This window comes from Hirundo rustica, chromosome 5 (genome assembly GCF_015227805.2).
Source record: "Hirundo rustica isolate bHirRus1 chromosome 5, bHirRus1.pri.v3, whole genome shotgun sequence".
NCBI lineage: Eukaryota > Metazoa > Chordata > Aves > Passeriformes > Hirundinidae > Hirundo > Hirundo rustica.
In genome coordinates, this window is record NC_053454.1 from 57,188,503 (window position 1) to 57,207,218 (window position 18,716).

An 18,716-nucleotide genomic window follows, 5' to 3' on the forward strand; every position below is an offset into this window, starting at 1 on the left:
CTCAGGCGCCGGGGCCGCCCCTCGCACGGCGCCATGGGCGGAGCGGGGCCGGCGGGCGTGCCGTGTCCCGGCTCCTCCGGGGAGGGAGCGAGCCCGGGACGCGCTCGGGGCTGGGTATGGAACTCGAGTTCCCGAGCGGGGCTCACGGAAAGGCTTCCCCACGGGAGGGAAAGCGCGTCGTCTCAGTGTTTCAGGTGCAGATAACACGCTGCCCAGGGCAGGTAAAGGCTAGCAAGGCCATTCTATCTTGGTACCTTTCGCCTTGTATCAGTCCCCGGGCGTATCCGACACTGGAGTTCGGTTCCTAATGCCGAAACTGCGGTGGCGGAAGGGAATGGCAACACCTTTCCTTGAGGAGAGAGGCACACGGTCGAACTGTTGCTGCTGCCCGTCACCACCTACCCAGTGGAGGTAGAGGCCAGCGAGACCTTTCTGTCCTGGGGACGCGGCGTACCGACCCGGGGGCTCTCCTCGGAGCGGGGCCGCCGCCCGGCCGCGCTCCCGGTCTCCATGGTGAGGAGGGCCGCCCTTCCCTCCCCGGCAGTCGCTGACGAGACCCGCCCTTCCTTCCCTCCCCTCCCCTGCTCGCCGTGGCGCGCGCCGAGGCCCCGCCCCCCGGGCCCGACGGCCATCTTGGCCGGGTGGCGGCGGCGGCGCGACCACGTTGCGCGCGCGGGATCACCGGACGCCGTTCCCCCGGCCCGGCGCGAGGGCGCCGTGCGCGCTCCCCGCCCTCCTCCTCCTCCCCCCGGGCCCCGCCGCACCCCTCTCACAGCTCCCGGTAGGTAACGCCGGGAGGGGATTCCCACCTTCCCGCACAGGAACGGAGGCGGTAGGGAAGGGGCCCCCCTCCTCGTACCGCGCTGCCGGCCCGGCGGCCGCCGCTGGGCTCGGCGTGAGCGGCGGCCTCGCCCGATCCACCGTGGGAAAAGGGTCGGCTCGACCGCGCCCCGCCCGGGCCTCAGGGCCGGAGGCTCCCGGGGGTCGGGGCTCGCTGCCGGCGTGGGCACGGCCCGGGCCGGCGCTGCCCGCACACGCGGTACGTCATCCCCGGCGCCTCGGGTTTTGTGCCAGCCGGGGTCAGAGGGCGCCGTCCCCGCTGCCGCTCCCGGCCGCGGGAATGGCTTCCCTGCGGATGCAGGAAACGGGGAACTTCCTCCTCGGGGTGGGGGGGAAAGCCGTATTTTGCCTTCTTTTCTGGGAAGCTGATATCCACGTGGGTGCTTGTGGGGCGGTGAGGAAACCAAGCCTTCTTGCAGGTGCGATAAGATAGCGGGGTAAGGCCGCTTTCTGCGGGTGTGTGTAAAAACAGAAGAACTCGGCAGGGCTTTTCTCAAGGACCATGATGGTGTTTCCTGCCTGGAATGCACTTGGACGCTTCACCTGCAAATTCCCGTGACAGTTTTCACGCCCTGATTTAAGTTTCCCTGCTGTGGTTCCTTCTGTAAGCTGCAGTCCTAAACCAGTGGTCGTGAAATACTTTCATTAGTTTAATTAGGTTGCTAATTTATGGGTTCGTTCTCACGCATTTCACTTCATGTTAAGGGGAAATGTTACAGATTCAACGATAATTAACGCTGCTCAGCACAAGCTGAACACACCCACTCGTTGTGCAGCGTCAGTGTATTTGACCATATGCTTTCATGTTAACATATTTTCTTATTCATGTCGTGTCTTATGAGTAACATAATGATTTAATACAGTAGGGAAATCTGGGACATGTCTAAACTTTTTTTTACATTACATTTACTCAGTTTCTAAAACAAATGTCAAAACCTTAAGCTAGTTCTTGTATCATTTACTATTGCTTCTGCTTTGATGCTTACAGATGTAGTGATCTCCCACATGCAGTTTGAAAATCTGTTTTATCTTTCATTTTAATTTTCTTTGTGTATTCTAGTTCTTGGCTTTCTATGTAGTCCGTCAGCAAGGGAATTGAGAGGCAGTTCTGGAGCTTGTTTTCAATGGCAGCTGGAAGTGCTGCTCATCCTCACTTCTTTCCAGAGCATTTCTCTCTGAGGTCTGATGCTAGGTAGTTTTATTAAATGTTCTCTGGTTTTGTGCAAAGTAACTAAAGCATGGCACGGTTCTGAACCCAGACCTTGCCTTCGCATCTTTCATTGAATAGTCTCTGGTTCTGTTTGGTCTTCATTTACTTTTAATATTTTAACTTTCCTTTGTTTACATCTGAATAATTCATTGCAATTACAAATCCTTCTCTGCCATAATTGCCCTGATTTAGTAAATTATAATTTAGCTCTAATGTCTGTGAAAGAAATAAATATTTTTAGTGCAAGCACATTGCACTGGTTCTACAGATTGTACATTGCTGTCGCCTTCTGTGACAGATAGCAGCGTCTGTTATCTGGTCTGCATGTGGGCTGTTGGTTTGTTTTTGTGGTGGGTTTTTTTTTTTTTTTTGTAATCTGGTGTGTTAGGGTGTGCAGCAGCTGTGTCAGACAGCCTAAGAATGCTGACTTGGAATGCTTGTGATAACATGTTTTGTGTCTTTATTTTGAGACATGTTTGATTTTCATTATTATTATTATTAAATGATGTAATTGAACATAATGGGCAGCTTTTGGCTTCAATAAGTGATACTCACAGGGTTTTTAAGGACATTTTCTTTTTTCTCTAGCCAGCAGTTTTTAGTTATTCTCTCCTTCCTTCATCTCTGTTGCCAGTTCATTCTGGGAGGATTTTCTGCTGCCACACCATCAACATTTGCTAATTCAAAACAGCTGTTTACCCCAGTAGTTAGGAGCACGTTAATATTTTCATTCTCTGTTTTTTGTTCTGTTCTTCTTGATATGGAAAGGAGAAGCACAGTCATGAAGTGAAATGCTTCCGAGTACCAGTTTCTCCTGCCCCTAAAGTGCTGACTGCACTGCTTGGTTACTGGTGTGTTGTACTGTAACATTGCTGATCTGTGCTCAGTGTCCTGAGAGTTCTACATCTGTTCCTTGGAATCATCAACCATCCTATTCCATATGTTAATTTAAATGCCACTCAGCTGACTAGATGTAAATATGTAACTTGAGTTCAGTCTGGGTTTGGACAGTTGTGTATTTGTTTCTGAGTTCTAGGTAGATATTATTAAATTTTTTTGTGGACAGTTGTCATTGTAGACATCAGCACAGTCCTGGAAATATTGCAGAAGTTACAAGAGCCACAAATATATTTTTTTATGAAAATGGTTAAGACCACTAGAGAGTTGGATAAACTGATGCTTCTGTCACTTTAGGTGGGAGATGTGTGTGTCTTCATGCTGCTTCATTGCTTCTATTCCCCCCAACCACATACTCTAATAAATGCTTAGTGTACATACTTAATTCTCTGTCCCTTTCAAAACTATTCACCACAGATGGGCATTTTCCTGTGTGAGTATTGAGAAAAAACCCAAACTTGGGCTGTTTTATTGCTTACCAACCACAGTCTGATTCAGCAGTGAGTGTAAACTTCAGCCTGATTATCCCGCCAAGACTGGAAAGCTTGCTGTGGAAGTTGACAAGAATTGCTCGTTTCGAGCCACATTTGCCTTGGTGTTTGAGAGCAGCCCCGTCCCACTCTCCTGCTTTGGAGCTTCAGGCTAAAGCCCAGCTGGAAGGGTGGGTGGCTGAGGGGAGATGTCCTGGCACTGCCTAGCAGGGACTTGGAGCAGGGGCTGGGCAGGACAGCCTGCTGAGCCACGGTGGGTTTGGCTCTGGGGCTCACCTGTGCAACCCACAGAACTGGTTCACTGCTGCCTACAGCGCCGGTGGAAGATCCAGAGTCTGCTCAGGCCTTGCAGACAGGTCTCACCCACATTAGGCACTTCCCTTGGGAAAACAGAGGGAGTGATTCACCCCCAAATACTCCTCGCACTGTAAACTGTGGGATTTTAGTGAAAAGTGCTGCAATGTCTTCCCAAAGAATATAATGATGTTATGACAGCATCCAGTACCTGTCCAAAAGAAAATTACCTGACTCCTGGAGCACCTTTATAGTTTTCAAAACTAAGGCTTGCAGTTTGTTGTTTTCTGATGTTAAAGTGAGTACTGCAGACTCATTATTCCTTGTCTGTTGGCCTGGTCTGTGGATGCAATTTCAGTGTTCAGCCCTACTTTGTCAGTCTGGTCTGACAATACAGAACTGTTGAATCACTTTTAATTTTATTTTTGATATTCTGTCATTATTTCAAAATAGGACTTTCTGTCTTAAGAAATTTAAAATAATAAAAAAATGAAATATAAGGAACTGCCACAGTAAGGTTGACAGTGTGACTAATAGTTACATTTATTTGTGGGTGATAAAGAATATTTTTTGACATTAGTTTAAAATATAGGAATAAGGCTACCACTTTTAAAAGAAACCGCTTAAAATATTTGTAGCTACAGTAGTCATGGACTTAAGGATACAATAATGTCTGCTTTTCTGACCTTTGCTGTTGGATGTCCATCTTCCTGATATTGCAGTAGTATGTGGAGGAGTCCTTCCAACTGAACTTTATAGAAGGGTGGAGTTTAATATGATAAATGTGCCATACACCCATTTTATTCTTGCTTCCTTCAGGAGTTTGCAAGTCACAACCTTTCTTTATCCAATAGCCGTATGTAGTAAATATAGTCTGTAAACCACTGCAGGATACTTTGGTTTGGTGAAGCAAAGGTGAGCTGGACATCCAACAGAAAAAAACTTCCTTTAGTTAGAAATGTTGGAATCCTTTGGATGCAACTACACCTTTGCACTGTGTGGAAACCTGAAGTGTTTCCGTACTCCTTCCCAGTTATATCATTGAACTGCTGATACTGCATTGAAATGATTTTGAACATGCATCATCTGTGGGGCTGCCATCCCTTTATTTAGTGAGATGGAAATAGCACTTCATGGCATTTATTTTTACCAAAAAAAAAGTGTCATCTCTAATATCTTAAAATCTTCCAAGAGCCTCATAATTCAGTTGTCTTTGTTGTTCTGGAGCTGGGCGGCGTTGTCCTTAGGTGTGCCTTGTTCATAGGAAGATAAAAGACATTATTATTGTTATTTTCAGTATTATGGGCAAAAATACTAAAGGAAATATAAATGCACTTAAAAACACATTCCACCTTTTTTTTAATCTATCAAGACTTAAATTTCAAATTCTCTGCCCTTCCCTCCATTTGCTGCAGCTGTGCAAAATCCCACTACAATCCAGTACTTGTCAATGTACATTACAAAGAGCTAAGCAGGGAAAGAGGGGCTTATAGAGAGGAATACAAAGTCATAATTTCACTTCTTTGCATGCTTTTATTTGTGATTTTGGATGTATTTAAACATCTTGTTTAAATATCACAGAATTAGAGAGTTTTTTAGGTTTGAAAAGACCTCCAAGATTATTGAGTCCAACCATTAACCCAGCGCTGAGCTCTAACCTGTGTCCCTGAGGGCCACATCTACATATCTTTTAAATACCTCCAGGGATGGTGACTTCACCACTTCCCTGAGCTGCCTGTTTCGATGCTTGTCCACCTTTTAACAAAGATAGTTTTCCTAACATCCAGTTTTCCTAACATCCAGTCTACACCTCCCCTGGTGAAATCTGAGGTTTGCTCTTGTCCTCTTTGTTATTTTGGAGTAGAGCCTCATTCCCCACCTTGCTATACCCTCCTTTCAGACAGTTGTAGAGAGTGCTGAGGGCTCTCCTGAGCCTCCCTTTCTGGGCTAAACACCCCAGCTCCCTCAGCTGTTCCTCAGCTCTGTGCTCCAGACCCTCCCCAGCTCCACTGCCCTTCTCTGGGCTCACTGCAGCACCTCAGTGACTTTCTCTACTGAGGGGTTCAGAACGGGACACAGTGCTCAGGTGTGGCCTCACCAGTGCCCAGCACAGGGGACAATCCCTGCCCTGCTCCTGCTGGCCACACCATTGCTGATCCAGGCCAGGCTGCCATTGGCCTCCTTGGCCGCCTGGGCACTGCTGGCTCATGGTCAGTCACTGTCACCAGCACCCCCAGGTCCTTTTCCACCAGGCAATTTTCCTTACACTCTGCCCCAGCCTGTGGCACTGCCTGGGGTGGTTGTGACCCAAGGGCAGGACCCAGCACTTGGCCTTACTGATCCTCAGGCCCATGGATCCAGCTTGGCCAGATCCCTTTGCAGAGCCTTTCTATGTTCTTTATAAAGAATTTTACTTACTGAAATCTATTATAGGTATTGATGCCATATTAGGAAATTCAGATTGTAACTGTAATTATTCAAATACTAATGAAACTCAAGGTTAAGGAATCAGATGTCATCATGAATGTCTGCTCACATTGCCTGGTTTACTTTTCGTATGCAATTACAGATTTTCACTTTGAAAACTGGTTTGCATTTTACACTGTTTTAATCCTTTAATACAGAATATTCACATACAGTTTATAAATGTCTATTCTAATCATATCCCTGGAATAATAGTTGTAGTCACAATTTGACATTGTGAACAAGGGTGCTTTATACAAGGCACCTTGTATTTGTACAAAACCTGAAATTTGGAGCTGTATGGATTCTTATGTTCTTACTACATACTTTTTTTTTTGAAGCATCCATTTTCAGATATAATCATAATTTTATTTTTACACTGGAAAAATAGTAATGGGATGGAAAGTTGATGTTAAAAATTTGTGTGGTTATCTACACATCAGTACCCTTGTTATTTGTACTTCACTCTGCTGTGTTGCTTAAAGGAGGAAAAAATCAAATAATTTTGCATTTTTCATCTCTGCACTCCACTAGCAATAACTTATGGTATGTCTGTTCTCTGTGCTGTCAGTAACATGGTCTCTTACGGTTTTTTTTTCCTTTCTTTCTTTAAGGGTTGAAAGACTCCCACTACTCCTTCCTTATAATTGGTGTATGTGTTTAACCCTAAATTGTGCATTATGGCAGACAAATTAACAAGGATTGCTATAGTCAACCATGACAAGTGCAAGCCAAAGAAATGTCGTCAGGAATGCAAGAAGAGTTGTCCTGTGGTGCGAATGGGTAAGAGATACAATGTAACAAAGCAGTGAAGCAATTTGAGATGTTTTAAATTAGTTGCTAGAAGGACTGAGCTTTTTATAACTGATAGATTTTCGTGTATCATTGAAGCTTTTTCCCCCCCCCCCCCCCCATAAAGCCTTTAGAAATATCACTAAAAGAACGAACAGTTCTTAGTAATAATGACACTTTCCAAGCCTCTGGGTAATCTGAAGCTTCAGTGAACGTTAATCAGTTACATGTTCCTCTGTGGAATTTAATAGGCAGGAATTCTGATTCACCACAAATTTTACTGACCTTATCTTAACTTTTTTTCACCAGGAAAACTTTGCATAGAAGTCACATCACAGAACAAAATAGCATGGATTTCAGAAACACTTTGTATTGGTTGTGGTATTTGCATCAAGGTAAAAATTAAACAGCTTTACTTAAAGTGCTTAATTTTCCTTATTTTGCTATTACATTTAGTAATGCATACTGTAACTTCAAAAAGCAGTTTTCTTTCCTGGACTAATCAGACCAGTTTAACTTACTGTTTATAGAAAGTGAAGAACAATGTCACTTGACTGACCTAGTTGGGTTGCAAGGTGTGGATTTTGTTTGTGGCATTGTTTTTGCTTGGCTTTGTTTGGATTTTTTGTTTGTGCCTGTAGACACCTAGCAGGAGAAAGATGTTTTTTGTGAAAGGTGGAGAATACATGCAGTGTGCCTTACTTGTGTTTTACACTGACAGTGTAAATTGAAGACTATTAATTCGAAAAATGTCATCTAGAACTTCCTTGGCGGGTTGACCATGTAAAGAAAACTTGGTAGAAGTAATTTAAAAATGTAAATGCACAGCTGGGTACAGTACAAAACATTTTGTTAATAAATTGTGCGCTCTAATAATCTGTAATTTATTTCAATTCCAGAAATGTCCTTTTGGAGCCTTGTCAATTGTTAACTTACCTAGCAACCTGGAGAAAGAAACAACACATAGATACTGTGCCAATGCCTTCAAACTTCACAGGTACTTTATTTTTCAAATATCAAAGAGACAAAAAAATCCGAGTTTTTGATAGTGTAAGCATAATACACATCAAAGTGTTCTTGGTTCTTACCCCAGTAGCTTCCTTTTAGAATGTTAATTACATTTTTCTTGTTAAAAAGTATTATAATGAAATAAATTAGCATTAGGGACTATTTTACAGAGCCCCTATTTAAGAGACTGCCCTTAAATATTTCTTATGCTCTTCTATTTTTAAGGAATTTGATATAATTTGGGTTAGATATTTGCAAGCTAACGAAGGCTGTAATAATCATAAAGTCTGAAAATGGCTTGCAACACTTCCTTGACCAGAAAATGTTGGTGTGTGATGGCATAAATGTGACACAAACTTATCAATGTTTTGTACAGGTTGCCTATCCCTCGTCCAGGTGAAGTACTGGGATTGGTTGGAACCAATGGTATTGGAAAATCAACTGCCTTGAAAATTTTAGCAGGAAAACAGAAGCCAAATCTTGGCAAATATGATGTATGTATCAGCAGTAAAATAGAGTTAGCACTTTAAATAGCTGTGTTTATATTTTGGACTGAACGTTTGTATCTGTGAATGTGATAGGTTTGTGGGGATGTTGGCACTTTGTCTGTTGACAGCCAGTGACTTACTCCACACAGGACCAGTAGTAGAAGGTTATTGCTAAGAAAGGTTTTCTTGCAAGTTGTGTATATCTCTCGAGAGAGATAAGGGTACTACCTGTAATTGTAACTCATAAAAGATAAAAATCAGAGGTAGGTTTCTGTCTTGAAGTCAGTCGCTGAAGGGTTTGGGGTTTTTTTAATACCAGTCTTTTAAAAATGTCAATTTTTTTCTCCCTGCATAATTTACCTGTTCCCATCAGGGATTTCCATAGCCCAAGTATTGTAGTTTCTTCTAAGTTACCTTTGTTTTTTATCTGAACAGCTCAAGTGTCTATGAACACTAACCATGTATCCTTGGGATCTCTTAGGCATTTTTATCTTTGATTCTTTTGAGGAAGATTTCTCACCAAGTATGTTGTTACTTTAAGTTGTGATTGAAGGTATTTCCCACTGTACACTTGAATATACTGAGCTTTGAAAAATCCTTAATTTATGCATGTTGCTAGTTACTTGGAAATAAGACTTTTTGAGAACCAGACTTAAAACAACTTGCTGGTATTCATAGGAATTCATAATCCATTTTCCTATGTGTTTATTCCAAGTCAAACTGCAGCCAGTGAGCAAAATATTTTACAAGGGCATCTTTACGTAGCACTACTCCAAAGAGTGAATGCATTAGAGAAAAGGCATAAATAATAACTGTTAGGACTCCTCTTGGCAGTATTTCAGATGCTGCTTTCTTACCTTCAAATTGCACAAGGACAATTGAATTCTGATGCACGCTTTTATCCTTTAAGAAGCACTTGTAAGAATAAGTGTGTTCAAACTTTCTTCAGCAGTTTCTTTACCTGAAAGAATAATGTTTTAATAAACTGTTCATTTCATGGCTGCTACCTAAAGCTGCAAAGAAATAATCATTTCCCAACTACATTTTACATTCTCTTTCAAATCTGGTTTATATTATTTTGTGGACTTCTTGTTTCAGGTGGTTGTATTGCAGAAATAGCAAAACTTTTGTCTTTCTGAATGTGTACTTAATTGAATTACCATGCTTCCAAAATCAGACTTTGCTGTGTAGGGGCCATATCAGTATGACCACAGAAACACATGGTATGAATTGAATCTTCCATGTTGCTTCTGCTCTAAGACTGATGAAGCATTTCCTCTGTGTATTTGCTTGGTTTGGAAATATGACTGTGTCAGTCTGATTCCATACTGTTTATCATCGAAGTAATTAACTCAGCACCCCTCAGAGTAGTACAGCGTGCAAGGGGGGACTTTTTCCTGGGTGGTTGCTCTGAATGGTTCCTTTTATTTTCAATTTATCATTTTTCCTTTGTTTTCTCCTTCTGTTTCCTTGGAAATGTTTACTAGAAGCAGAGAAAAGTACCAGATTTGTTGCATCTTCTGTGCAAGTTTGTGCTTTTATCATTCCAGTCCTTTTCCTTTCAATTAGCTGTAACAGATAGCTAATGAGTGTGGGTACACTAATCCATTCTGTCATTTTCCCCATGAAGTTATTTCAGTTCAGTAGCTTCTTAACTGTGCAAATTTAATTTTTTTTGAAGGATCATGAAACCCGGAAAAAGAAAGATCTCTAAACTTTGTTTTTAGAATGTTTTTGGGGATTTTTTTGGTGTGTTATCTGACAAGCATATTCTCTTTGCCTTATTGATTGGAATTTAAAATTAGGGGTTTTTACTATATTTTTAAATGGTATAAGTAAACCCAGAGTTTAATTTTGTTACAGGATCCACCTGACTGGCAAGAAATTTTGACTTACTTCCGAGGATCTGAATTACAAAATTATTTCACCAAGATCCTGGAAGATGACCTGAAAGCTATCATTAAACCTCAGTACGTGGACCAGATCCCTAAAGCTGCAAAGGTGAGACACTTCATGAATTAACAGAAAGCTGGGAGCTTCTTCTGTAGTAGTTCTCATGTGTTTCAAGGTTTTATTTAGCAGCATAATTCAGGACTCTCTGAAATTTTTAATGTTGGTTGAGTTTTTTTATTATTTATTGTGCAGGGAACAGTGGGATCAATTCTGGATAGGAAGGATGAAACTAAGACACAAACTGTTGTATGTCAGCAGCTTGGTAAGTAAATTTGTACAGTCAAATTTTAAAGCATTTGAGAAGTTCATATTTACTGAAACAATCAACTTGCCATAATGTGATAGAACATGTAAATTATACCAACTCAAAAAAAAGAGAGAAGAGTTAAAGGTACTTTAGTGTAAAGCCTGCTGTAATATAAATAATACAAATAATACTTTCTGGTGGCAAACTGGTTGATACATGTTAGTTAACAGAATCTAATGCAATTTCTGTTTCATAGTAGAAAGTGCTTATTTTTAAATCTGGGAAAATTCCACCTAACATCTGCTGCTCTTGCTTGCTCACAAATGTGGCAAAATCTGAGCATCCCCCTTGGGACAGCCGCTGCATGTAAAAAATGTTACCCTAATATACCACACTCCCCCCAAAGCTTGTATATATCTAATCTTAGTGGGAGTAACGCTGACTTCTGAGATTAATACAATTAATAAGAACATCAGCATAGTCCAGCCCTAGTAATGTTTTGGAGGTGATTAGTATTTAGTTGTTCCTAAATTTATTTTTTGCTAAATTCACAATGGGATTCTCTTTGGTGGAACTGGGTACTGAAGGTGGGGCTGCCATTGAGCCACCAAGAACGTGGGCCTTGAGTCCTACTTAATCTCTTAGTGACACAATCTATTGAAATGTGGTGTTCATTAAACTGCTTAGAAGATCCCTGCTTCACCCATCTGCTGTAAGGTTTGAGGGACTTGATTTTCCTGAAAATCAGAACTCTTCAGCCAGGTCTGACAAGAAACACTTTCAGAACTGGTATAGTTTCTTTGAAGGGCCAGAAATCTTTACTAAATACATGGTGGAAGAAGAAATAGAAATGTAATCCTGCAGGGTAAGAAGCAGCCATGCAACTAATGCTGCAGAGAAGCCGTAGCTTGCCGTGACTTGGTATTAGTAGTACAATACTGATGCTGTATAAAGTGAATGCTTATTCTCCTTCTGTTTTGTTTTCCTCTCTGTAGAATGTTTGCTATGTTTGTACATGTTTCTGTAGGTAATAAAAATGTGCATTGTTGTGTTGGTTATAACATAACTAAAATTAAACACTTATTTGCAGACTTAACACACCTGAAAGAAAGAAATGTTGAGGACCTTTCAGGAGGAGAACTTCAGAGATTTGCTTGTGCAGTTGTTTGCATTCAGAAGGCTGATATGTATGTTTAATTTACTTCTGTTACGCATTGCTTCTAATAATCTGTCTCAGAATATGGTCCTCAAATTTACACTTATTCTTAGCAATAATACTTTCATTTGAAATACTGAAAAAATTTAATAGTTGTTAAATAATGTTTAAAAATTACTAGAAGAACAACTTTTGCCAACTCATCAGCTGAAAGCCATATTTACTTCATGTGTCATCTCCGGATACTGTATACTTTTATTTATCTGAGTGGAAATAGCTTATTTCAGAAGCCAGTGTTAGAGTTCAGCACCAAAACCTCTCCCTAATCCCACTTAAACATACCGTGTTGGGCAGCACACCTCTCTTAGCCTCTCTGAATGAGAAAGGTACAGCTGCCCTGGACTCCAACATTTCCCCACCTCTTGGAACTTGAGTCCCTCCTGTCCTGCCTTGCAAGCGGGAAATTACTGTCTAATGTTTCCTGACTCCTTGTGACCAAGAAAGCAAGATCAGAAGAGTTACAGGGTTTGGGGGTTTTTTGCTGTTATGGATTTTTGGTTGGTTGGTTTTGTTCTGCTTGGGCTGCTGTTTTTTGTTTGCTTGGTGTGAATTTCAAGTGGGTTTCCTTGTTCAGTTTTCTCTTTTTGGAAGATGTCCTTCTTCCAGTCTTCTACAGTATTTTTGCACTTTTCAGTTCATGTTAAATTTAAGGTAACTCAGAGTGAGTGCATGGGAATCCTAACTGCTGATTCTTGTAACTTTTGATAACTTTGTCAGAACTTTTGGCAAAGCAATACTTAACTCACTTTCACGTGACAGTCTATAGAGAATGAAGGCAGGTGTGCACAGTTTTCATTTTTTGTCTCCCTTTCTCAGTATTAATAATGATAATTTTTATATTTCCATGTATTTAATGATTGAAATGTTAATATTATGTTTGAATAAGTAGAAGGCTTGCATTCACTAAGACTTCACTCTTCCTTTTGGGATTAGCTTCATGTTTGATGAACCTTCCAGCTACTTGGATGTCAAGCAGCGCTTGAAGGCTGCCATTACTATCCGGTCCCTAATAAACCCTGACAGGTAAATACAAGCTTCAGATGTTTTGCCAGGCTGTAATAATGTATGAGTGCTTATAGAGGGAAGAAATATCCAGTCCATTCCCTCAGCAGTGCTCACTTCTCAGTATGGTACACTAACACATATTTCAGATATTCCAAGTCAGTAATCTTTTGCATTTTGGAAACTTACTTCCTGTAGTTTCTTGTCCCGTTTCAAAACTTTGTTATGAGGATGGAAAGCTATTGGTGGTTACTTTTCACTTGAATATTGCTGTTTCACCCCTTTCTCACCAAGATTTTTTTCTTAAAATGTGCTAAGTATTTTTCACTCAAATCAATCAGCATCCTTCCACTTACTGTACATAAAGAAGCTGTCAGTTTACAATGAAGATGGACTTTAACAGTCATGAGATTATTGGACAGTTTAAAAAATGCTTGTGAGAGATTTCAACTCTCTCCTTTTTTAGTATAAAGTGAAGAAACCTTATTAACTAAAAATCATGTTGATAGCTCTTGTTTATGCAAGACTAGAGTAAGAAAAGAAAAGAAAAATGTTTTGCACTGAAGTAAAAAAGCATCTCTCTGGCTCTGTTTTTCAGGTACATTATTGTTGTAGAGCATGATCTAAGTGTGTTAGATTATCTCTCTGACTTTATCTGCTGCCTGTATGGTGTGCCAAGTGCTTATGGTGTTGTAACCATGCCTTTCAGCGTCAGAGAAGGTAATTCTTGCCATATTTCTCTTTTTAAACATATTCCAAAAAGACAGCAAAATGCCAGTTGTCTGCTATATAAACGTGTCCTCTTCCTGCTACAGTTCAGCAATGAAAAAAACGGTTTGATTTCTTGCAGAATTTCTGTGTTACATGATACTAAATTTGTAACTCAACCCAAAACCCCTTTTTCTCTTGCTGTGGACATCATTTTGATACTTGCAGGTGTTTTGTAAACAGTGGAGTTACACAAAAGACCCTATAAGTAGTAGAGAAAGGGCAGGAGAGAGGTTGCCCAGTACAGAGGTACGTATTGACCCCACTTGTAGTACTGAGACTCAGTAAAAACTGGCTTTGAGAGAATGGGTGCAACAGCAGGAGTTCTTTAAACTCCACACAACACTAGCACTGGGTTTTCAGGAAGTGCTGCTCCAGCTATTCTGTAGTTTAGTAAGGCTTTTCTTTATTCAACTTGCATAATGTGCACACCTTGAAGAGGAAGTCTTGTTGCTTCTTTTAACATAAGATTTAAAATCCAGCATTCTCATTTCCTGAATGGAATTTGCAGCCAGGAATTAAAATTAATCTTGGTTTACTTTGTTACAGACCTCTTTTAATGATCTTTTTTCCTCCCATCATAGGCATAAATATTTTCCTAGATGGCTATGTTCCAACAGAAAATCTAAGGTTTCGAGATGCATCTCTGGTATTTAAAGTAGCTGAGACAGCTAACGAAGAAGAAGTTAAAAAGATGTGTATGTACAAATATCCAGGAATGAAAAAAAAGATGGGAGAATTTGAACTATCCATAGTAGCTGGAGAATTCACTGATTCTGAAATTATGGTGATGTTAGGGGAAAATGGTAAGTGCAATTTATGTTGTAAACTGCTTCTCCAGCCCTGAATATCTCCTAAAGCCCTTCTTCAATTTGGGAGCCAGCTTCAAAATTATTGGGTTTGAGTCAGGTTGTGCTGCTTGTTTCTTGGTGAAGAATATCACAGCATGAGTCCCCTGATGGGGGGAGTATGTGAAGTTACTGAGTGTTAACAGTGCCACCGTGTTTGTCTGTTACCCCGTTCTAAAAACTTAGGTGGCAGTTTTAAGATGTCTCTTCCATTTGCAAAAGCAAGTAGCAGCAAGTGCTGGAAGCTAATAGAGGAATTTTTAAAGCAGTCTAATTTTAAAATGTATTTTCTTTATTAAATAGTCTTTGTTGTTGTATCAGTGACTTAATCGTTAGATTACTAATTGTTAAATTACTAAAAAGAGATTAATGCGTAACTTGAATTTTGTTTTAGGAACTGGCAAAACAACATTTATCCGAATGCTTGCAGGAAGACTTACACCTGATGAAGGAGGTAACGTGTTATACCCAAGGTGAAACCGATTTTAAGGCTACTGGAAATTCTCTTGTTTACATTATTAATTTTGTCTTTTTATAGGTGAGGTCCCAGTCCTAAATGTCAGCTACAAACCACAGAAAATCAGCCCTAAATCTACGGTATGTTTCAGCCTTATTTATTATTGTGTTTGCTACAAAATGCACAGATAGAAATAATTTTACGCCTGTTTTATAGCTGTATGTATTTTAGATAGATTTTTTTTTTTTTTTTTTTAATTCTGTTTCTGCTTATTTTCTTGTGGAGCATAAAACTGAAGAGCAGCATTTCCTTTTGCTAGGGAAGTGTCCGTCAGCTGCTGCACGAGAAGATCAGAGACGCCTATACACACCCCCAGTTTGTAACTGACGTGATGAAACCTCTTCAGATAGAAAACATCATTGACCAGGAGGTATTAATTGCTTGAATGAACATCCTCATTGTCTCAGCTCTCAAGCTGTACCTGAACTAAGCTTGGCCTTGTGTCCCCCATGCCTCCAGGTTCAGACGCTGTCCGGTGGTGAGTTGCAGCGTGTGGCGTTAGCTCTTTGTCTGGGTAAACCGGCAGATGTTTATCTGATTGATGAGCCCTCAGCATATCTGGACTCTGAACAGCGTCTGATGGCTGCCAGAGTCATTAAACGGTGAGTACACGTGGGCAAGGAACTGAAATTTGCAGTAGTATTACAATGAATTCACATAACTCTCTCTTCTTTTTTCCCCTCATTTCAGTTTCATTCTCCATGCTAAAAAAACAGCTTTTGTGGTAGAACACGATTTTATCATGGCCACATATCTCGCGGATCGTGTGATTGTTTTTGACGGCATTCCTTCCAAGAACACACTGGCAAACAGGTAAAATGTTCATTGGGATTACTAAGCAAGATTGTCATCCCTGCCTATGGAAATTTAAGCTGCATCCAAGGTTGCCCCGAGGGTTGTGACTTTTCTTTTGAATCGTGGAACGATGGGATTCTCACTTACAGACTGCCTAAACCAGAGTGGGGCAGGATTGGGGAGCATAACCAAACCCTCAAGAACGAGACCAGCCTTAAGCAACTGCATGATGGCTAAATTACAATCAGAAGAGATCAGGGAATAAAAAAAGTACAATCTGTAAACCACCCTTCTGAAAATAACTTTGAGATGAATTAAAAGAAAGCAGTGTACTAATGGTACCTGTATGCAGAGATAGTGAAGGGCAAGTCTTGACACCAACATGCAGTGTGCTTTGTTTTACTCTTTCAGAGCTGTTCCTTTTGATGTCTGCTTTTGTTCCTGTAAAAAAAATTATGTAGATTACAGAGACTTTTTGATGAGCAGCCTTATCAGAAACCAGGCTTTTAGAACAGTGAGTACTTGGCACAAGCCAGATGAAGTGAACACATTGGTCTGCCATCCCTTGCTACCCTTGCTTTGGTGGTGTTCCTTCCAAGAGCACACATGTTGGAATTCAAAAATCACAATCATTCACTGATATTGAGAAAGTTATGTTATGATCTTTGTTAGATTTTGTTTATGGTGCAAGTGTTAAGGGTTTTTTTCCCTTGAATGTAAGTAAGTGTGCCAGCACACACATGTAGATAAAAAATAAAAAGAAAGTAAAGGTCACAGCTGGAAGCCACAATGAGACACTACTCACCTTTCAGCAGCATGAGACAGGGTTTGACTAAAAATGTTGCACATCATGGTGTGTCAAATACAGCTCACATTTGCATTTCCAGACCTGAGTGAGCTCAGGATGGAGATCCAAGTTGCCTGTAATAGTATGATATAAGTCTTCTGAAAACACAGCTAAAATATTCTTCTCTCTTAACAGTCCACAGACTCTTTTGGCTGGAATGAATAAGTTTTTATCTCAGCTTGAAATCACTTTTAGAAGAGACCCCAACAATTACAGACCAAGAATAAACAAACTCAATTCCATCAAGGTAAGAGAGGAGCACCTTTACAGTACAGGAGCCATTATTGTTTAATATGTAAGCCAGATTTTAAGATATGGAACAAAATGAAGATTGACAGGGTAGTTCTGCTGTGCTGGAAAAACAGCACATGAAACTTGTAAGAATAATAAGGGAAGCAGAAAGGAGTTTAGATAAGTGTCTTTTATTTCAGCTGTGTTCAAGTCTGCTAAAGACTGCTTCAAGTAATGGTGACCTTTTTTCTCTTCCCAAGGATGTGGAACAAAAGAAGAGTGGAAACTACTTCTTCCTGGATGACTAAATATTGAATCCCAGCATCTTTTTAACTGGCATCTAGACTTGCATATTGGAATCTAAACAGCTGTGATGAGATGGCTCAGATCAGGTTTTAGAACAATTAATCTTTTGGAGCTTAAAATCTCTTGCTGCATTTAACATCTGAGACAGTAGCAGTAAACATCCTAGTCTGAGTAAAAACTGCCACTTTCTATATTTTGGTGACACAGCCCTATTTTCAGCGTAATAATTTCAAAATAGATCACGTTGAAATTGTGCAAATGGGTCTCCTGATTTTTCAAAATTTAAGGGAGGTTTTCAATTCAATATATCCTACTCATGTACCAAGTACTGACTGAACTTCCTCATTTTAAAATAAATCTTTGAAGCTGTTTTCTGTATAAGAGGGAAGTTTACTAAAAAGGTCACGCTACAGGAGCGACTCCTCTTTTAAAAAGGTTGAAGCTCTCTGTCTGAGGGTTTCAAAAATAAAATATCCACCTAACTTACAAATCTTCTGTGATACTGCAGACTTTCTTCCATTACTAATTCAGAAGTGTGTATATCTATTTATATCATGTCACACACCCTTTTCTCACACTGGAGTGTTCACAGAAGATGCACTACAAAGAATGTAAAAGGTAGCTACACCCTTTTTTAATCATCTGTCCCTGTGCATGTTCTCAGACCTAGTGAGATGAAAATAATCAGTGAAACAGTCTTAAAGAAACATCCTCTCCATCTAGCCAGCTCACTCTTCCATGAAGTTTTTATAAGGCTAAGATGCAGAAATTACTTTTTCTTAAAGTAAAATCTTTGATCCTTACTATGACAAAAAAGAAAGTAAATTTAAAAAACCATGTTAAAAACCTTCTTTCCTATACATTAAAGTCCTTCAGGAAAGCAGAAGGAAAATTTAAAGGTTCCTGGTTACTTAAGCAGACATGTAAAAACAACTTTTAGCTATGTATCTTAAAAGTGAGGAAGGGTATTTTCCATTCAACAGTTCTCTGCCTTCATTGGTATGTGAAGAGCATCATGAGAAAACGTAGCTTTGGTCCTTGTTTGCATTTTTGCCTCAGAAGCTACAGAAAGGAGGGGGGGGGGGGGTGGTGTAGGGTTTTTGCCATTCTGTGTGTTAGTGACACGATTATTTCATAACCTTGGCAGTACTGAGCATTATACACACCCTGTGTCTTGTAGCAGCAATGCACCTGTACTACACCAGCAGAGGGACTCCCGAAAGAGATGGAGCTATTGAATACATCCTTACACAACCACCCTGGTCAGACAAAAGCTTCCAAAGGCTGATGAAACTTGTTCTCCCCTGCACAGCTTAACTCCCTTTGGACTGGAGTTGTGCTATATTCTCTTAATCAGTTGTAATTAGGATAAGGAAAAGATGTGGTTCAGCTGTGTTACAGCTCATTATATGCTGAATATTACATTTATTAACAGGAGGATCCTGCAATCTAAAACATCTTGCCCCAGGCCAGACGTTGGGCCGATCAGTCTACTACTCACTC

General features: G+C 40.5%; 2 protein-coding genes across 6 annotated transcripts in view; one reads left to right on the top strand and one right to left on the bottom strand.

Moving 5' to 3' along the window:
• ANAPC10 (anaphase promoting complex subunit 10) overlaps window positions 1–534 on the bottom strand; it is a 32,924-nt gene extending 32,390 nt beyond the window's left edge. Inside the window, exon 1 of one of the 2 annotated variants that reach the window (XM_040065016.1) lies at window positions 403–534. The gene's annotated coding sequence lies outside the window, so the exon portion shown is untranslated. The other variant, XM_040065012.2, reaches the window with a different exon arrangement.
• On the top strand, window positions 31–17,703 carry ABCE1 (ATP binding cassette subfamily E member 1). 4 transcript variants are annotated; one of them, XM_040065007.1, is made up of 18 exons: window positions 31–221; window positions 6,810–6,978; window positions 7,297–7,382; window positions 7,887–7,984; window positions 8,372–8,489; window positions 10,347–10,484; window positions 10,629–10,698; window positions 11,774–11,870; window positions 12,833–12,922; window positions 13,500–13,621; window positions 14,254–14,475; window positions 14,912–14,971; window positions 15,056–15,114; window positions 15,294–15,404; window positions 15,494–15,636; window positions 15,725–15,847; window positions 16,812–16,923; window positions 17,168–17,703. In XM_040065007.1, exons 2-18 carry the CDS (start codon window positions 6,876–6,878, stop codon window positions 17,213–17,215), a joined length of 1,800 nt encoding a protein of 599 aa, XP_039920941.1. In that variant the 5' UTR covers window positions 31–221; window positions 6,810–6,875; the 3' UTR covers window positions 17,216–17,703. The 4 variants fall into 4 exon arrangements, with proteins under 4 accessions (XP_039920941.1, XP_039920943.1, XP_039920940.1 ...); XM_040065009.2 differs by having other exon boundaries at window positions 58–513; XM_040065006.2 differs by lacking the exon at window positions 31–221 and adding an exon at window positions 658–781.
• Window positions 17,704–18,716: the final 1,013 nt, after the last annotated feature.

Bases quoted from the DNA above. Each gene is read 5' to 3' on its own strand.
- ABCE1 (XM_040065007.1), top strand. From the start codon at position 6,876: ATGGCAGACAAATTAACAAGGATTGCTATAGTCAACCATGACAAGTGC. The intron at 11,871-12,832 runs GTATGTTTAATT...TTTTGGGATTAG, and splicing joins TGCATTCAGAAGGCTGATAT to CTTCATGTTTGATGAACCTT. The intron at 16,924-17,167 runs GTAAGAGAGGAG...TCTCTTCCCAAG, and splicing joins ACAAACTCAATTCCATCAAG to GATGTGGAACAAAAGAAGAG.